Source organism: Myotis daubentonii, chromosome 8 (genome assembly GCF_963259705.1).
Source record: "Myotis daubentonii chromosome 8, mMyoDau2.1, whole genome shotgun sequence".
Lineage (NCBI taxonomy): Eukaryota > Metazoa > Chordata > Mammalia > Chiroptera > Vespertilionidae > Myotis > Myotis daubentonii.
Window position 1 is genome coordinate 42,867,633 of NC_081847.1, and position 20,349 is coordinate 42,887,981.

At 41.5% G+C, this 20,349-nt stretch overlaps 1 protein-coding gene across 10 annotated transcripts in view; it reads left to right on the forward strand.

The window, feature by feature from the left end:
• The window catches only part of NEDD4L (NEDD4 like E3 ubiquitin protein ligase), a 303,889-nt gene that overhangs the window by 242,752 nt on the left and 40,788 nt on the right, over nucleotides 1-20,349 (forward strand). For 5 of the 10 annotated variants that reach the window (XR_009454097.1, XM_059706201.1, XM_059706203.1 and 2 more), the window contains 7 exons: nucleotides 3,483-3,615; nucleotides 4,652-4,831; nucleotides 7,041-7,115; nucleotides 8,686-8,745; nucleotides 13,693-13,824; nucleotides 14,347-14,466; nucleotides 15,554-15,751. Coding sequence is in view for 9 of the 10 variants with exons in the window: in XM_059706201.1 (XP_059562184.1) it covers nucleotides 3,483-3,615; nucleotides 4,652-4,831; nucleotides 7,041-7,115; nucleotides 8,686-8,745; nucleotides 13,693-13,824; nucleotides 14,347-14,466; nucleotides 15,554-15,751 (898 nt within the window). In the remaining variant the exon portion in view is untranslated. The remainder of the gene's footprint in view (nucleotides 1-3,482; nucleotides 3,616-4,651; nucleotides 4,832-7,040; nucleotides 7,116-8,685; nucleotides 8,746-13,692; nucleotides 13,825-14,346; nucleotides 14,467-15,553; nucleotides 15,752-20,349) is intronic. The other 5 variants (XM_059706202.1, XM_059706198.1, XM_059706197.1 and 2 more) reach the window with 4 other exon arrangements.

Genomic DNA, 20,349 nt, shown 5'->3' on the forward strand with positions numbered 1-20,349 from the left:
CATGTAGTTTAGGGAGAAGTCAGTGACATGACCATCCCCATCCCTGAGGCAGCTGAACTCCAACGAGAGGTGGAGCCAGGAAGGACACGGCAGGACTTGGGGTGGAGCTCGTGGAACGGCTCCTTTCCAGGTGACATCTAGAAAGCCAAGAAGAGTTAGATAAGGAGAGTGGGTTTCCATAGTGACCTCTTGATCCCATCTGTGCTGTTTGAGAACTCGGGGTTCTTTCTCCTTAACTTTATTTGGCTTGGCCTGAAACCCTCAGGCCTTCCAGAATTAAGGGATTGCTTTAATTCAGACATAATTGTTTTCAGGAGTCAGTACTCTTTGCAGGAAAATTGATAACGAGAAGTCTGTATTAATCAGCTGTATCTGAGAAAATCACATAGTGATTACCGATTACCATGTGCTAATCGAGAATTGTGACACTCCTGGTGATTCTCATTTCTTCCTTGTGCCCCAAACTTCAAACCCTCTAAAAATTGTTCACCCTGAAAAAATATCGGTGCCCTCAGACTGTTTTTACCAGGTCTGTTTCCATCCTGTCTCCTCCAGACTCGCCACCGCAGTCATAAACATGCAGGCACCCAAGTGGCCCAATCATGCAGGCTGCTTCCTCATTACTTCATCTTCTTTTTGGCTCCATGGCTGTGCTACTTCCCCCCCTACCCTCCAAAAAGAGGGGGAAAAACTAGAACATGCCCTTCCCCGGCTACCGCCAGCCTAATGCACCTTCCTCTGGGGAGCCAGACCCCTTTAGGCAGGCATCCCTGCAAAAACCTTGGGCTTCCGCAGTCCTGGCTCGGAGCACAGAATATTCTAATTCCCTGTTGGAGCAGATCTATCCTTTGCACCTGGCACAAAGTCAGCGCTCAGCCAGTGCCTTTAACTGAATGACTGACTACAGATGAGTCACTTCTGAAAGTGATCGTACACATGGTTTCCTGAACTGTCTAGGACCGGTTTAGGTCTGGATGCATACTTTAGAACAGAAGGTGACCAGAGAAGACACCCCAGCCCCCTCAAGTTTGATGGTGGCTTTTAAAACACCCCTAATTTTAAATTTGTCCTTTTCCTATTTTAACATAAACTATAGACTTTTTACTGTAAAAACTACAGTTTTTTAAAAAAGGTGGGGAATTACATGAAGATGATAAATGAGGATGAACTTGTTAAACTCACCTAATTTGCACTTATTTTAGCTCTCTAAAATACTTTGTACATCTTTCCCTGTCTTAGCAGTAGTGCAGTCATATAGTCACTAATGTATGTGAATGTAAATGATCTGGCACACTGATCCTAATTGGCACTGAACTTGTCTTTATTCATTTGTACATTTTCCATGAAAGTTAATTGAACAATGCATATGTGAAATTAATGACTGATGAAAGTTGAAATAGCCATTCCTTAAATTTTTTCTGGCCCCAGGTAAAACCATTTTTCTGTTTTAGTTTGTCAGATTAGGAATATTTTACATGTTTATCTGGCCATTAGTGACCATTTATACTTACAGTCAGTTTTCAACAACTTCTGTTCCAAACCCTCTCATTCAGTTAATTAAATACCATGGTGTGAACATTTTCATTTTGGCACTAAAAGACCATAAAAGCCCATGTTTGGAATTTCAAAATCAGAGGTATCTGGCTCCTTTATGCTATTTAGTTGTTTCTGGTTCACACAGATTACTAATTATTTGAGCATGTTGGGTAAGGAAGATTGGCATAATTGATTTTAAATGCCCTTTTAAAAAAAAAAAACAACACACCAGTTTTTCCAAAATAATGGACTTTTGTATATACTTCTGAGAGATACAAATTGCAGAGAGAGTAATGAAAACCTTATTCTTTTCAACCTCTCAGAAGTCCCTGTAACAATTCAAGTATGTGTTAGGGCCTGGCACATGTAGCATGCAAACATTAGTCTCTCTGTTGACTGAATAAATGATGACTGATATTTCAAGTGAATATTTCAAAATTTAATGAAATTCTTATTTGTAAAATATTTTTAAGGAAAGCCAGTCATTATAAAGTGATATTGCTTTCATCTTCAATAGAAAGTGAAAGAGGACAATGTAAAGTTTCCTTTGCTTTCTTAGACACTACTGAAATATTTTACACATTTTATTAAGGTATTTTGATCATTCTGACCTACTTTTTGTGAGCTTTGTAATGCCTTATAATTACTTTCGATAAGCATTGTTTGCTTAAGAAATGAATGCCGTATAAAAATGACTGTAGCAATATGAAATCACAAAAAGCAATATTACATTTTCTAATATATCCCATAAGTGTTATTTTTATCATTCTGTTTTGGTAGTTTCAGAAATGTTATTAGAATACTTGGATATCCCTTGATTGTAATTATTTTATTTATGGCCATAATTGTCCGTTTTTCTGAAGGTATCTCCATTTAGTGTCCTGTTTTTAGTTTAGTTATTCTTTAATCTATATAATAAAAGCCTAAGCTACCATTTCAGCGGAACGGCCAAAACAACCAGTCGCTATGATGCACACTTACCACCAGGGGGCAGACACTCAATGCAGGAGCTGCCCCCTGGTGGTCAGTGCGCTCCCACAGGGGGAGCACTGCTCAGCCAGAAGCCGCGCTCAAGGCTGGCAAGAGCAGCGGGCGGTAGCAGGAGCCTCTCCTGCCCCTGGGGCAGCATTAAGGAGCCGTGAGCCGAGTGGCAAGGAGCAGTGAGCGGGCAGATGGTAAGAAGCGAGGGGTCCCAGACTGCGAGAGGGCGCAGGCCAGGCTGAAGGAACCACCATGCCGCCCACCCCCCCAGAGCACAAATATCATGCAGCAGGCCTCTAGTATTACTATAAAATATGCAGGATATATTTCTGTTAGAGTTCAAAAGTTTGTATATTGGATGTGCAGACACAGTAAAACTTAATTCAGATTTTCATAATAAATTATCATTTTAATATGGATTAAATGAAAGCTAACCTTCATCTTACCCCCTTTGCCAGTAAAACTAATTGTGTAAAGATGTCTATTTGAAGGACTTAAACCATTTCAAGAGTTACCTATTTATTTGCATACAAGGCTGTTAGTTGCAAGCTCTTTATTATTCAGGAGCCCCACAGGCTCTTTATTGGAATGCAGTATTTGTTTGAATGTTTAAAACCTATGTTTTAGGAAAATCTGTAACAAGGGCCCTGGATTAATACTATATTTCAATTAGTTTAAATAATGTTTTCAAATATTTTGAAATATTAACTTGTCACATCATTTTTGTCAACTGAATATGGTGTCTTATCAAAGGAGTCTGTGTGAGTTTTCTCTGAGAAACATTTTGACATTTAAACTTCTACTCTAAAAGCCCCCAAAATATGGTGGAAGAATTCTCATTGTCAGCTTGTTGAACATAAGTGCACTGTCATTTTAGTAGGTGCCAGGCCCTTGGTGAGTGTTGGACTCTTGTTGAGGGGCCACTTATCAATATGGGGTCTGCTGTCTCCACCCCCTGCCCTCAGGGATGTGTCCTCCGAGGCGGACAGCAACATCCGGCAGATCAACCAGGAGGCAGCCCACCGGCGCTTCCGCTCCCGCCGGCACATCAGCGAGGACCTGGAGCCCGAGCCCTCCGAGGGTGGAGAGGGCCCCGAGGTACTGCGTCCCGCTGCCCCAGACTCTGCACCCCCTCCTTTCCGTGTTCCCAGCTTGATTCTATGCTGTGATTTTCTTTCTCCATAAAAGCTGTCTAATGGTCTCATAGCTAATTGACAACCATCGAGATATTTAGAAAGTGCTCATAAAAATCATGTTTGATGAATGCACGTATCTATATTATTACAAAAGAATGGCGTTTTGGGGATCTTAAGATTTTTTTACTCCATAATTGCAATTGAGTGAGCCCTATAACTTGTTTGGGTACCAAGTACAAGCTATTACTGAATACTAGTACTTTTGACATCACAAAAGAGATGTATTACCAAGGAAATACAAATTTGGGTGAATGGCACTGTTTATAATTTGCCCCTGAAATATTTATAGTAAATTACTGGGGTGGGGGAAGTTATGAATTGAAGAACAAATGAACAATTATCATAACTTCCATGCTGCCTTAACAGCTCTGTTTACTTACTAGAAATCCATTAAAAGTATTACCTCAGGAAGATCATTTACAAAATGCTCCAGTGATCAAAAATTGAAAAGCCATATTGATTCCATAAAAAATTTACTGAAAGGTACTTTACAACATTGTTTCATTACAGATTATAGCATCTATGCTGTTTTCATTGTGAATCCTGAGAAGTTAGAGTGAAAGGAACTCCATGGAAGTTATCAATGAATTCCTGAGATTATTTTTTAACCCATGCATTTAGTAATGAGAGCTAGAGGTCAGTCACAGCTCAGAGAGGTGGTATTATAAAGTGGTTAAGAGCACAGCCCATGGAATCTGGCTTCCTTGGTTCAAGACCTGGTCCTGCCACTTCATAGCTCTATTACCTTGGGCAAGTCCCCCTCTGTGCCTCAGTTTCCTCACCTGCTAATTAGGGTTGTAGTCATATCTTTCTCGTGGTTCTTGAGAGGATTACTTGCCTCCTACATGCTTAGTAAATGTTAATTATAGTTATGATAATGGTTATTGTTGGGGATTCCTCCTTCCTAGCATTTACCTCTGCATCTCATCCATTGGTAGCCTTGGGAGACCATTTCAGAAGAAGCAGCTATCACTGGAGACTCCTCCCTCAGTCTGCCGCTGCCCCCACCACCTTCCTCCCCATCCTCTCGGACCAGCCCTCAAGAGCTGTCTGAAGAACTAAGCAGAAGGCTTCAGTTCACTACGGACTCCAATGGGGAGCAGTTTGGTTCTTTGATTGTGAGTAATCGTCCTGTTTGAATGAGAAGTTAAACAAATATTTTATCATTTTTTTGTTGTTGTTGCTTTAAGAGAGTCTTGTATGTAAATAATGACCAAGGGTCTTCTAGCTCCCAGATAATTCTGACATTTTCCTAAGTTCCTCCTAACCTAGGAGAAGCAGGACTATACCAAAATTGGCCACGCAGGTGAGAATCTTTCTTGATTTAAAAAGAATGCAAGAAAATAAGAGTTCATGACTTCTATAATTCTCAGCTTTAACCATGTAGAATTTCTCCTCCCAGCCAAAGGCTCATAGTACTCTCACCACAAAGGTGGCTTTTTGCACTGGGGACATGGAGGAGATATTGGGCCTCCCAATCAGTCCTCTTAAATCATACTCATTTCAGAGATGTAGGCATAGTCTTTAAGGGACCCATCCAAGACAAAGTTCGAATAGGAGATAGAAAACATTTACGTCCCAGAAAACCAGTCCTTAAGAAGGGTTGTGGAATTGGGACACTGACATCAGGGTAGTAACATTTGAATTGGCGTTCTCAACAATTAAGGATACTCTTTCTAGAAGCTTCAGCTGAGCCCTGGTAAGCAGCAGAATCAGCCATGAAGAACTCTGTGTTTGACAGTATAAAACTGCAGAGAAAGCCCATAGAAAATTCCTGCTTGAACTTTAAACTGAGAATAAATGCAGTCTCACTTTCTTGGGAAATTGAACTTAAAGCTGTTCTATAGTAAAGATGGGAGTGATGTCACTGAAAATGGCACCTAAAAAAAAAAATAGGCATTATTGCGATCATATAAAATGTAAATGGGTAGGACTGCATGATATGTAAAAGCAAATACTCACAAAATTGCTCCTTATTCAGTTAGGTGTTTTTATTTTAACAGACACCATTGACCAATTTGTGTGAGATGCAGTGATTATTTAATGTGGTTTTATATTAAAAGTCTGTTAATGGTTTTCAGAAAGAAATATCAATGAGATGAAAATTTAGTACTAAGGGGGCAGGGAAAAAAAGAGTTTACATATATAGGACATTTGAATTGGTAAAACTGTTGCTATGGAAACAATATAAGCAATGAAGCCATATATTTAAAACCTATTAAAGGAAGTATTGCAATAATTATAGCAATTATATACCTTTGGTCTACCAAGTGAAAAATCATAATATTCTTCAGCATTAATATTAACATCTCTAATTATTTGTATAAGGAGCTCCTGCATTTACTTATTAAAGCTATATAAAATACCTTTAACATCCAAGTGCACATGTCAGAATTATTTTAAGATTGTTGAGTCTGGTTCAAGTATTAAATAAAGGTGCCTAAGAAAGAGAAGAACATGGGACTCTTCTCCAGTTCTTCTCAGAGTCACTGTATCCAGAACAATAACAGCAGCTACTGTAGAAAGTCGTGGATAGTCCCCCACTCTCTCCCCTGCCCCAACGTCTTTCTTTGTCCTTATCGCATTTTAGTTATTGCAAAATATCAAACGTGTCCCCTGGATGAACCTGTTGCTGATTAGACCCTGGATTTTGTATGCGTCACCTGCTGTGTTCTCTGATTGGATTTGTTAGGCTCTTTTTAAAACTACATAGGTGAAGCAAACAAGTGAGAGGAACGTTATACATTACACATTTGATTTACTAGGTTAGCCTCACTATTTCCCTTCATTCCTTATCTGTGTGACTTTAACTCCATTGAGAAGCCAAAATTGTAAATACCTGACCCTTCAGAAGTAGCACAAAGTTATATTTGAGTTTCCTTGGATATAGAATCCAATTGGTTCTTTATCAATGATAATAATAGTCAATAAATGTTTAATAATCATATCTCAATATTCCTTTCTATAGGATGCATCCCAAAACAAATGATAAGACTTCCAGCTTCCAATTTCTATTTTTCAAGCAACCCTAGAGTGTTATGGTGGCCTGTTGAGTCCCCTTTCATGCTTTGACCTTGTTCCCTTATTTTTTGCTGTTATTTCTAAGGACTAATCAAAACCCAGTCTGCTTAATTCACTGAGAATGAAAACAACTGCAGACAACTTGACTCCTGAAAGGACTACTCTCATTACCCTGAAAAGATGTTTCATTTAATTGCCTTCCATTATCATAGTGCTGTGAATAGCACCAATGGTGTATTTTGTGAGCCAATGAAACTTTTTCTAAGAATGTTTTCTTGACGCCCTGTGTCCTTTCCTCCCCTTCAGCAGAGGGAGCCCTCCTCGAGGTTGAGGTCGTGCAGCGTCACCGATGCGGTCGCGGAGCAGGCTCACCTACCACCGGTAACCCACGCGCATTTCCCTTCCCCAGCTGGCTCTTTCAGCTTTTACTTAAAATCACTGGGGCACTGAGGAAGAGTTTTTCCTGTGCTAATCCATTTACAATATAAATGAGACACTCAAATTTCCTAGCAAATTTCCCAAAGAGAGTGGATTTCCAATACAAAGAGTTGTTTTTGCCACCAAAGTCTCTAAAATGGTGAAAACGCCATTGCTTAGTTTTTCACCCAAATTAATACCAATTCTGATGTGCTCACTTAACTAAAAGCATACGTTAACTAATTTTTGAAAAGATTGAATTTAGTCCCTCAAGCTGTGCTCTGGTGATTGCATTTAAGAACATACTGAATCCTTTTAAACAGGAAGAACTCTTCCAGGTGTGAGCGAAGTAGGCTTTCCATGACGACCTAATTAACCCCACACAGACTCTGTACCTTCTCCTTAAAGGCAGCTCTACTGGCTAAAGAATTAGCTACAACTAGTTCCTACTCTCCCACAGTTTCTATAGTTAGCAGCAAGTATGGAAGAGTGGCAATGTTTAATAATATAGGACATAAATGAAAATGAATATTCCAACTGGAAGGCAGACTAGAACTGCCTAGTGAGATGTTTGGTGTACATGTCAAAGAAAGAAACGTGATGCGACTTTGTTTCTTCTTTTGTGGGGAGAAACTATGTGCTTTTATTTTAGCATGTCCAATGTGATGTTTGACCATAACCAGTTTTTTATGACGACGAATCCTCAATCATTTTTAGCACTAATACTTTATTATGTGTGGTGGGGGGAAAGTGCACTTACAGATTTTGAAAGCACAGTGTCTTCCCTATTGTGTACACCTTTGCACAAGTCAGAAGGATTTTTTTTGCCTAGCTTTTATCTTTTATGCTGCAAAATGAATGAATGAGTACACTAGTCAACTGAGTGGTCAAAATAAGGGATTCATTTGTGCCTTGTATCCAATGTGCTGGTTGATAAGCTTGACAAGAGCGTCCTTTCTGGGATGGTTTCAGTTCAGATCTCCCCCAAAACAACAATCAGCTGTGATGGGATCCTCCACCTAATGATTCTGTGATTTTCCTTGATGAATTAATGGCACTTCCTCTCCTTTTCACATCAATGTTAATTTTATTTGCCAAAGAGTCTCTTTGCCTGGAAACGGATGACTCCTCCCTTACACTCTCCAAAGCTAAAAACTCACTGATGACCAGTGGCCTCTTGAATTTTGAGTGTGGCAGATTTAAGAACCTGCTCATTATTTAACAGTGGGGGCAAAACCACAGTGGTGTTCAATTTCTTTTCCGAACAAGACATCTCATCATTGTTATTGAGGTTGTCAATTCATTGTTGGGCCAAATCGAGGCTGCAGCCTGAGGCTTCTGTGGATGGGAGGTTGACTGGGTCTTGCTCCTCTGGTCATCAGTGATCGCTCAGCTTTACTTGGACAGAAAGGGTTTCAAGGATTCTGATTCATGTCACCTGCCTCACTGGCTGCCACAGCAGTGATTCCTGATTCAGTAAACAACGGGTGGTCTCCCTAAGTGCCTTTCACTGATATAAATTATCATTTAACAGCCCAGTGCCCCAACTAGGAGAGCGCGTTCGTCAACTGTCACAGGTGGTGAGGAGCCAACGGTAATGATACCCTTGATCAGACTTTAACAGCAAAACTGTGGGTTCGTTTTAATATTTTGTATAATGGTGAATATGCTCCTTTTTTCTTCTTTTTTTTGGAGGAGGGGATATTGACTTTTGTGCTGCAGAGATGCACATGGTTCTTTTATTTTTAATATATTTTTATTGATTTCAGAGAGGAAAGGAGAGGGAGAGAGAGAGTAACATCAGTGATGAAAGAGAATCATTGATCGGCTGTCCCCTGCACACCCCCTAATGGGGATCGAGCCTGTAACCCTGGCATGTGCCCTGACCAGGAATCGAACTCTGACCTCCTAGTTCCTGGATCGATACCCAACCACTGAACCATACCAGTCCGGCTAGTCTCATATAGTTTTATCAGGAAGACTGTCAAGCTTTAAGTGCATTTAATTTGACCATTAAGAATATATTTTTGGCCCCTCTCTCATCATTGATGTTTCTATCTCTCCCTCTCCCTTCCTCTCTGAAATCAATAAATATACTCAGTTGTGTGATTCAAGCCTGAAGAGCAGTTGCACAAGTGGATTTTCAGTTGGGCACAGTAGCTATCTCCTGTGTGTTTTCTGCCCCACATTTTAAACACTGAGTTAGATTTTCTGTATCATGAGCTTGAACCAGTGACTCTCCTCACAGGAATAAACAGATGTGTATATACTACTTGGGGGATAGGAGAGAGGGGGGCATGTTTAATAAATTTGGAAGATTTAGAAATAATGGTGTTTCTCTAAGCCAAGTATCTATTATTGTTATTATTCGTTATTTTAAATAATGGATTTGACTATGTACTTTAATTGTCTGTTTTCTATTTGATCCCTGAAGACAGGCTAGCTTATAGTATATGTTTAGAGCTGCTATGGCTATTTAAAGAATTTTCCTTATTGTTTCACCTTTCTTATGTTTGTTATAACTGCTTATTACTTGAGAACACCTTTAAATACATATACAGTTGCAGGTTTTCTGAAGAATGTTGATGATTTTTAATGAACAATTTAGTTATGTTGTTAGAATTTAATGCTCAGCATTGTACACAGGAAAATCAAATTTGCAATCAGCAAAAAATCAGCCTCATTTAACCTATTGAGCCGCAAAAAGTCATGTGTTGTGAAAGTCATGTGTTGGGTAGGCCAGGCTCAGCTTCCAGTAGAAGACATGAACCTTCAAATGAAGTGGCACATTGCCTACTGTGTACTGGAAATTTCTGTGGCAGTAGAGCTGCAAGGGGGATGAGAACATTTCATGAAATAATTTTAGTAGAATTTAGTGCTAATGAGTATCCTCTTCCATCCACATTTGCATTTTATTGGTCTTGAAAGCTGCTGTTAGTATTGGAGTGTGTGGTCGCTGTGATATTAAATGGTGGGATAGACTAGTTGTGAGAGCGCTGGGCTCCGTGGTCAGAGTGGTTCCTGTGGCCATTACCACGGCCCTCTTCTTGCCAGTACTCTCCCTTCCCCCACCAATGAGTAAAAAATAAAAGTTTGTTTTTTATTTGGAAGAATTGGGCCGTAGAAGTAGTTCCTAAATGTTTTACCTACTCTCATGCTTTCTATGTACCTGGTCATCTTTTTGTTGCAATAAGCCAACTAATTTTATGGCCACATTCGAAGTTTCAGTAGGTTTGACAGTATCACATTTGTTTCTTTTCCATCATCATTATCCCTTGTCACCAGTGCCCTTTACTTTCTCTTTTCCAGTTCTATCTCCTAGCATGTTTCATTCCCTCTTACACCTTCTCCCAGCCCTCTCCCTGCCAGCCCCACACGGAAGTGTACATGCTTACACTGGAGCTGTGTTCCGCTCTCACAAATACATGTGTGTGCGCAAATAGGATCTCATGTACATTTCACCTAGCAACTTGGTATTTTTCACTTACGGTCATTCTTCTGGGACATGTTAATGATTACATAATTTTCAGTCATGCAAATGCACCAGTTTATATAATCTTCCCACATTGGTGAGCATTCAGCCCCTTGCCCCACCCGTTTTCGTCCTGCACACCATGTTGCATGAATCATCCTGGTCTTTCCTTGGCAGTGCTTTTATTTCTGTAGTATAAAAACAGATCCTGATTCTCACCTGCAGAACTACAGTCCTTTCATTTACCACAAATAAGTACACTTTCCAGGGAGCTAAGCAAGAGCCCTCTCTGAGATGAAGCAAGAGGGACAGCACAGTCTTTTTGCTCTTTGTTGTGTAGACCCTAAAATAAACAAATGACGGGAATGGCAGGGTTTGAGGGAATCTTGGGGCATCGGTGATAGTGCCAAACATTTATCATCTGGAAAAGCCTATTTGAACTTTGATGGTTTAAACATAATCGATTCTCCTTTTAATGAAATAATTGGAGCTACTATGCAGCTGTAGCGCAACGGCTGTTTGGCGTTATGAAACACAATAGTATACTCAGATGAAAAGCTGTGAAATGTTAAATTAAGCTTACTAGCAGTTTTAACGTGTCTCTTAACTAATTAACTGTTTCTTAAGGTAGAATGGAACGCACGTGAGTGCATATGTGTATGCACACACACGACAGTGGAAGTCTGATTTTGGCTCAGGGCTAGCCCCTTCTGTGGTCTGTCCATGGAAACTGTGTCCTGCCCCTCCCTATCTCTGAGTGAGAGGTTTTGAGTCACAAGTGGAATCACCATCACAGGCTGTTCTCCATGGTCAAGAACTCTATAAGGAGAACATTTTTATGGCACCATCTCTTTTTAATGGAACTAAATTAAGGATTACCAGTTCAGTTCTCAGTAGAAGGGACAATGAACATTTTAATCAAATTCAGTGTTCTCTACTACACTCCTAATTTCCCGTTATCTGATAAGTCCTGTTCACTGTAGATCTACGAAAATAATCTCGTTGTTGGAATACTGTGCTGGAAGTCATACAGTCTTAGAAGTAATTCTGAGATTATCCAGGACACAGCCAAGCTGTACTAGTTATCAGACCCCTCACAAATATCCTTTCCAGGTATGTTATAACTGCAAAACTATCCTTAGGTTTCCAGAACGGAGTTTTCTCAGGGCTTATCTCATTGCCTTTCCCCAAAAATAACGGGGAACAAGAAAAGCAACAAATTCCATTCAGTACTTCATTTAGCCCAAGCATTTGTGGTCCTCATGTGAGCAGTAGTAGGTCAAAGCTTGTTGATAGCACGAACTTTGCCACACAGTCCAGTTGACCACTAACTTAGGATACAACTTGGGTTCTAACTTGGTTTGGCAGAGTCGGTCTTTTATAGATAAAAAATAGACCGGCAATAGTTCTTTTCTGTTGGTGCTAGAGGAGGAAGGCGGAAAGAGCTTCAGGCTGTATAAATTCATCTGACTTAAGTACCCATGGATGGATCAAGTCTGCCTGTTGATGTTTCTTCCACGCTTGTTGAATCCCCACATGTAGGCCCAGGATGCTCTATGATCAGAGTCTTGGAATTAACCATGATGAGGTATTTCAGTTTTTATCTGGGAAAATGTCAAGGAAGTAGTTGCTATAAGTTTAGAAGAAAGTTTTGTTGCCAGTAATGTTGCCTTGCCTGTTCAACATGTTTTAGAAATAACCATTGAGGCAGCTGTTCCATGGCCTCAGTTAGTTTTTCTCTGGAATGTGCAGTTGAGCTCAGGAAGTAGAATATGGAGCCTCATTAACTAAAGTCCCCAATGACGTGGTAGCATCCTTGATCATGCTAACTCAGGGTCATGCAGTGGACTGGGGGTCCTCTGATGTGACCCTCTCTGCCACAGCATACTGTTGGTAGGAGACACGAAAGATGGGATGAACACAGGGAGAAGCTGGGCCAAGAGATTTACATTTTCAGCCTAATATCAAGAAAATGACAACTGGTAAAACATCTGGAGGGTGAGAAGATCCTAATTAGGGGAGAATGGTACCCAGAAAGACATGGCTTCCTTTTATATCCCAAATAATGTTTAGCCTCTTGCTTCTTTTACGTTCTTCTGGGAGCCTGGATAGCCATGGTTGGCTTCTTGTATCTGATCTTCCCCCACTCCTTAGAGTAACACCCCTTTCCCAGTGACAGATCTGATATGCAGCCACCATACATCCAGGACTTCCTCCTGAGACAGCACTGACCTCAGATGTCCATCTTGGTGCCTCCTTGAGTCACTGAAACATCCTTGCTATTCCAGAGTTCTCCACCCAGCTACATTTCTCAGGCTGCTGCTTACCAGCAGAAGTGTCTCAGGAATCCTTTTCGATCTAATTTGAACTATCTAAATATAGTCACTCTATACTGGACATGTTTCTAAACCCGGAAACTGCCTGTGCTTCCTTCACCCTTTAAAGAGACAAGCTCTGCACGGGCAGACAGGATAATATAGCCTCAGCTCGCCAGGAGGGTTCCTAAGCTGGGGCAGTTGGGGTGTCCTAGTCGGTCCTCTTGGTTATATGCCATTGGTGTGAATGCAGACCTCCTGGAGAAGGCCCTCTGTGTACTTTTCCCCCTAAAAGATACAATGTAAGGGCCCTAAGCTGATGAAGAATTTGGGAATAAGCTAGGAGAGTATCCCTGTGGCAACTATATTGAGAGGAAACTATTCAGACATTCCTCTCATAGACAGTGACATTTGACAATTTGAAATACCTTTAAGTTCTACATAATTTGGTAAAATTTAGTATCTGAAACAGGTTGCTGTTTTTTTCTCTTAGCACATTAGCAGCAGCCATTGCATTTAAGACTTCGGACATTAAGAACGCGCACTGTAAGATTTTGGACTCCACAGAGATTCATTTCGCAGTAGACTTGAAGCTACTGGAAATCTACTTCTGTTTTCTGGACACTAGTGTTTTGGGTACAAATAGAGTTAACTTACTTTGTCTAGAAAAAAATAATTCTCTAAGTGTACATTACTTTATTAAAGTGATCAGAAAACAACTGCACTAAATAATGATGATTTCTTACACAAACAGCCATCAGTGGCCTACGTGCACACCACGCCGGGCCTGCCTTCAGGCTGGGAAGAAAGGAAGGATGCTAAGGGACGCACATACTATGTCAATCATAACAATCGAACCACCACTTGGACTCGGCCTATCATGCAGGTATGCAGATCGCCGCACAACTGAAAATTGCAGGCAGGTGAAGCCGAAATGTACAAGAGCTCCACGCTGCTATTGTTTATGTATTGTCCTGAGAACCCATGTTTTAGAAAAAAATTTTTCCACAAAGAAAATGTGTTATTTTAAGTATACTATATGCCTATGGAAGAATTTGGTCCCCAAATCACTCTATCCCCAGATATATATATATATATATATATTTTAAATGTCATGTGAAAGATATTTTCAAAGTAAGCCTATAGCAGTGTGTAGTGTCTCTCCCAACTCCCACCCCCTTTTTTCCTGAGGCTCGTTTTCATGCCTGGCTAGTGATTCATTTTATTTCCCTTGAATGTGTATCCCCAACCTTCCCCTCCCCCATTATTATGTTTAATCATTCCTCCATGCTTTAAATAGGCCAGACCTCTCATTACTGCTGGCTGTGTTGTTGTTTGGGTCCACACTCCCAACCACACACAAAGGGAGATCCTCACATAAAGCTAACTTGTTTTTGCTCCAACATAGCTTGCAGAAGATGGTGCATCTGGATCTGCCACAAACAGTAACAACCATCTAATCGAGCCTCAGATCCGCCGGCCTCGTAGCCTCAGTTCGCCAACAGTAACTTTATCTGCCCCACTGGAGGTGAGAAGGCTACTCAGTGTAATTGGGGTCACGTCTGTCCTGTGACTTCTCATTCTCTCTTTTCTCTTACCTTGGACTTCAGTTTCTCAGCCACCTTCCTGTCTGATCATTGTGTGTGTTCATGGTGAAGGGTGTTCTTGTGCAGCCTCAGTATATGCTTCTCTGTTGCGCCCAGCTCTCATCCTTGAACTCTCACCTGATTCTCATTCTCATGGGGCTGAGGCCATAGTGACTTGTGCTATACATGTGGGTTCCTCTCTTCAGAACTTTCTCCATTCTTGTTGTTTTGCCCCTTCTTGCCTGTTACCTCATTAGACATGCATAATAACTCTTTCAGATAGCAATGCTTATATTAAGTTTTGAATGATAGCTGTGGCTTTGACCATTTCTTTTCCTTTGGACTGTAGGGTCTGTCATTGTATGGGCATACATGTTTCTGATGCATATCTGCATCCCTAAGTCATTGCTGTGCATCTGCGTTGCTCTCCTGTTTGTGTGGTCTGAATACCATGCCTTAGCATCACCGCGTCAGAGAGTTGGAGAAGCCAGAGCACAAACGTTCAAGTTCTAAACTTGACGATGGCCTAGAGGTAGCTGTGGTACTCTCTGTGCCCTGGGCTGAAATGCTAATGAGTGGGAATGAATGATAGCTCTCTTCCAAACTGTGATACAAATGTCCTGGTAACCATATGAGTCCAGGTGGTTGTCTTTGATGATATAGGGGTTTCTTCTTATGCTCTGCAAATTGCCAATCCATTCTTCATTAGACTGTGAGCTCATTAAGAGCAGGGGCACGTCTTTCTCCCCCCTCTGTAAAGTCTCCATCCATAATTCTCAGGGGAGCATAATATTTTTGGCATATAACCAATAGCTATCAAAGGATGGTGATTTTAAGTAATTAATGTGTGTTTAATCAATAGAAAAACTTTAAAATTCAATTGATTTAAAAGTAAACAAATGACAGAAACAGATTTCTTAGAAGCTTCCCCTTGTCCCTTTCCAAATGGAACATTCGTGATACCCAGGTACATTTTGACACACTGGACTAGCACCTGTAAGAGTTCTAATGCTCATTATTATTCCTTAGGGTGCCAAGGATTCACCCATACGTCGGGCTGTGAAAGATACCCTTTCCAATCCACAGTCCCCACAGCCATCACCTTACAACTCCCCCAAACCACAACACAAAGTCACACAGAGCTTCCTGCCACCGGGCTGGGAAATGAGGATTGCGCCGAACGGCCGGCCCTTCTTCATTGACCATAACACAAAGACTACAACGTGGGTAAGGTCGCTGCTTTTATTTGGCTCCATTTCCATCATGAGGTCTGACGTTCATTCCCTCATTTCCTCACTCCGTACTCATGATTCTTGTAGAGAAATGTCACTGACACCGCAGCTTGTCCCTAGAGGGTCTTCTCAGCCTGCTTCAAGATCTGGCACGCAGGGGCTTGTGGGAGGGGTGATGGATGGGTGCAGGGTCAGGGCCAGCTGCTGGTGCCAGGTTGGATGCCTTTTCTCCAGAACATTCCTGGACAGCTATAGTTTTGGCAGTTGGCCGTATTTGGGGGAAAAGCGGTGCTCTATATTGCTAGGATGTTGATGATACTGCTTCACCTCTCAAGATGGTGTAATAGGAATTCTGATCTTTCTGAAAATAATTTTTCCTTATCAGTTTCTTTCTACATTTTTATTAACATCACCCATCCTTGTTTGATTTATCCCTTTCGTTTACACCGTCCACCTCAGTTTAGTATTTTATTTTAGTGTTTTACGTTTCTGTGCTCCATTTCACACCTTTAACTGTGGAATAAGAGATGTACTGAGGATTTTAGTTGTAAATGTGATAGTTCTTTTTTGTGAACATTTTGTCAAATTTGACTCAGGAGTCGTGCCTGAGAAAGAATCCATGTGTTGTATGAATTTATACAATATGAGATTAATTACAAGTGAATGTGCATATCTTTATACTCCTCTGTTCGGGTTTTAGCTGAATCAGTGGTGGGCTTCCTTAATGTAGCACGTTGTCTTTTAAAGAGTCAGGGGTATTTTTCTGTTAGTACCTGTAGACCTATGACTGAACTGAAATTAGTTCTCTTGTTTCTGACTGTTTCTGAAGCTGCAGAAGGTTTGTTTTCCTTCCTGTCCCTATGTCCCCGACTAATGGCCTGGGTTCAGGGCTTGACTCAGTCCTTCTGGCTTCTCTGCTGCTTGCTTAGAATCAATGTGACTGGAAAGCTGTCTGAGTTTGGGGATTGTCAATGGCCCTAGCTCTCTGGTCTTGGGTCAGAGGTGAACACGTACTTTAAATCCCCATTTTCAGTGAAGACACGAGTGTGTCCATTGTTAGAACAGCAGTACTGTGTTAATGAAGGGGCCTGGACCAAAATGTCCTGGACTGTCATTTATACTTTGCCAGTGGCCTAATGTTAAATCAGTCCCTTGAGACTGGACTAGAGGGCCTAGATATTGCTCTCTCTCTCTCCCTCCCCCTTTCTCTCTCTCTCTCTCTCTCTCTCTCTCTCTCTCTCTCTCTCTCTCTCTCTCTCTCAAGTCCTGTGGATGGATGGTGGTAAGCACATCTCCATGAGGATGTTCTCGGTATTTGGGGCAGGACTGTGACTGTGCCTATTATTGTAGGATGCTTAATATCCTTGGTTCCTGTCACTGAATAACCACCATTCCTCTCCCTCCCCCACCACAGTGATGACCAAAAATGTTACCACATGCTTGCAAGAACCCTTTAGTGAGAACCACTCTAAAAGTTCTCTTTTAAAGTAAAGGAATTAGCCTTCCAGGGGAATTTATCATTTAGATCCTGGTGACATTCATTAAACTCATAACTACCTCAAAGGCATATAATAATATGTAGCTTTGTTTGACTCACCTTTGAGTCTCATATCATATTATAGGTTTGTGGCCAAGACGAGAGTAAGAGATAGGCAGCTTTGGGGAACACCAGCAAAGGGAGATTGGTTTTTAAGTCTTTTTTTTTTCCCCTCGTTGACATAGAACGTGGCTGTCCTGCTAAGAGTACGCGATTCTACAAAATCCTCAGCCAGGAATGGCACTCCAGAAATAGGGGGTAAATAGTATAAAAGGAGATGGATTAGTGTATGGAGCCATGGTGGCCTGCCAACATAAGCTATGGTTTTAGAAATCTGAACTAGCTTAGTAATCCAATCCCCTAACCTTCTCACAGCCTTTCACGCCACAACTGCAGAGTAATTGCAGCTGGGCAGGTTTGATTTTAAACAGCCCCAGCTTTGTTTACTGCCTGCATCCTTGCTGAATGAAACCCAGTTTGAATTTCCAGTTGCCCCTTTCTACCCACATGCTTGTTATTGACTGATTTACTGGTTTAAAATTTTAATTTGTTAAAACAACATTTTGTTGCTGCTGCCATTGTTGAAAATCCTTAAAGTAACAACTGGACATTCATCCCCCCCCCACCCCCACCCGTTACTCCCCTTCTTCTCTAAACTCAGACAGGCTGGCCCAGCTGCTGTCTCTCCTTCTAAACAAAGGCCTGTACAGAACGCTGACTGTCGAAGGATTGCTCTAAATTTCCTGTTGATTTGGACCAAAAATGGAGGAATAGAGGGAACTGTAAAGATCATTTTCAGCTTAAAATTTATCTTGAGTTGGTTTGGAGTTTGCTTCGTGTGATTTTTTGTTGTTGTTGTTGTTTTTAAAAAATTTTTTTATTGATTGCAGAAATAGGAAGGGAGAGGGAGAGAAAGTTAGAAACATCCGTGATAAAACTCATCTATTGGTTGCCTTCTACACACCCCCTACAAGGGTCAAGCCTGCAACCTGGGCATGTGCCCTGACTGGGAATCAAACTGTGATCTTCTGATTCATGGGTTGACACTCAACCACTGAGCCTCAGTGGCTGGGCTTGCTTCGTTTTTTAAAAGAGAGAACAAATGAGAGGCCAGCATAGCTTTTCTTAGATTTGAGCCCTATGGTGAAAAGCTGGTAGAACAGGTGGAGAATAATGAAAACAGTACTCCTGCCCCCCTCAGCCTGTGTGCTCTTGATTCTTGCACTAAACCAGAGCATGAAAAGATCAGGCCAACATTTCCCCTGTTTTCACGCATGGAGGAAAGTTCCTGTTGAAGTCTGTTTGCAAAACACGATCTCATATTAAAGTAGTGTGCCTGCCGTCCATCTGGAATAACGTCTGAGGCCTCAGCCTGAAAGCGAAGGTCTGTCCACCATGCTCTCATCCTTAGTAACACCTAGAAGAGGCACTAAGCCCTAGCCATGTGAGGATTCCTGTGACCAGACTTCCAGCCATTGGTTCACTTGTCCCTACCTGGGGTGGGCCATGGATGCCTGCTCGGGGCCACCAGGTGACAGAGGAAAGGTTACAAGAGGCCTTCGGTTTGTCTGTTCCTTCCTTCTGTTAAGGAAGCAGCTCGAAGCATGTATGTAAGAGTATGTTTATGTCTCTTACAGAACAAAGCATTGCCTTGTTTTTGTAGCAAGACAGAGTATGCCTTAATGAAGTTTCAGGTTTATTTTCTACTGGGCCCAAACTAAGAAAACTCATTGTAGCCGAGGCCTGGTAGTTTATCTCTTCCAGGATGGGGGGAGAAGCTGTTGTTTTGTTTTGTTTTTAATATATTTTATTGATTTTTCACAGAGAGGAAAGGAGAGGGACAGAGAGTTAGAAACATCGATGGGAGAGAAACATCGATCAGCTGCCTCCTGCACACCTCCTACTGGGGATGTGCCCGCAACCAAGGTACATGCCCTTGGCCAGAATCAAACCTGGGACCTTTCAGTTCGCAGGCTGACACTCTATCCACTGAGCCAAACCGGTTAGGGCAAGCTGTTGTTTTTTGAACCAGGAGCATTCCCTTGTTTTATGTACTATAAATATATTTGTAAATGATTTTGGTTTTTAAAGAGGTGTTGATCTTTCCATTCTTTTTAAAACCCCTTTGTGCTATATTGAGGGAAGCAAATGGGGAATACTGAAATAACTGGGAAATAGTGAGCGTTCTCACTGTGCTGAGGAAAGGGAGAAACAATTGAGTGTCCCTCTTCATGGTTTCATTCATTTGTATTTATATCATTTGAGATCTCATTAGTGTCCCAACTATTGGCATCCCTGAAGTTGTCATAACTCATGTGGAGCCCTGGCTGCCCTCCACCTGCGCCATCGGCTTGGGGTGCCCCCTCCTTGGTTGTTCAGGGGAGTCAGTGGAGAAAGGGGGTTCAGTGTTGCCCCTAGACTTAGCCTTCAGAGCTAAAGAGTGTACAGCTGCTGTCATTTTTATTTTTGTTGATATAATCAAATACGACCCCTAAGGCCTTCTAGTCCACACATTCTATGAATTCTAGGTTTCCATGAGAGGCCATTATAGCAGACCTGTGAAATCGGATTTATTTTATACTTTATACTTCCCTGCCCCCAGCCCCACTGGCACTTTAATTTCAGCTTCATCCCCCCTTTAAATCACCACCTTTTAACATGTTGTCTTTCTCAGTAGCCTGTGTGTGGGATTCGAAGGTGTGGCTAGCTTGGCATGTAGCATCGGAAGCCCTGTCCTTTTTCATGTCATAGTGGCCTTGGGCATTCTCTAAACCTGTGTGGTCAGGGATGTGTTCCCAAGGGTCCCCGTGGTTGTGCCATTAGCTGGGCCAGCTCACAGTTAGCCGTGAGTGGGTAGCTTTTGTGGCGTTCTGTGCTCTGTAAGTTTCTCCTTGGTCACAACGAACCTATCACAAATGTTTCCCAGAATATCAGCTGTTCGGACTTTATAAATCCCAAATCTGTGTAATGTATCTACGCACTGTATGTGTTCCAGTAATCTACAGAATACTGGACCTATTTTATGTTTTTACTCATCCTTTTTAAAAGCATATTAG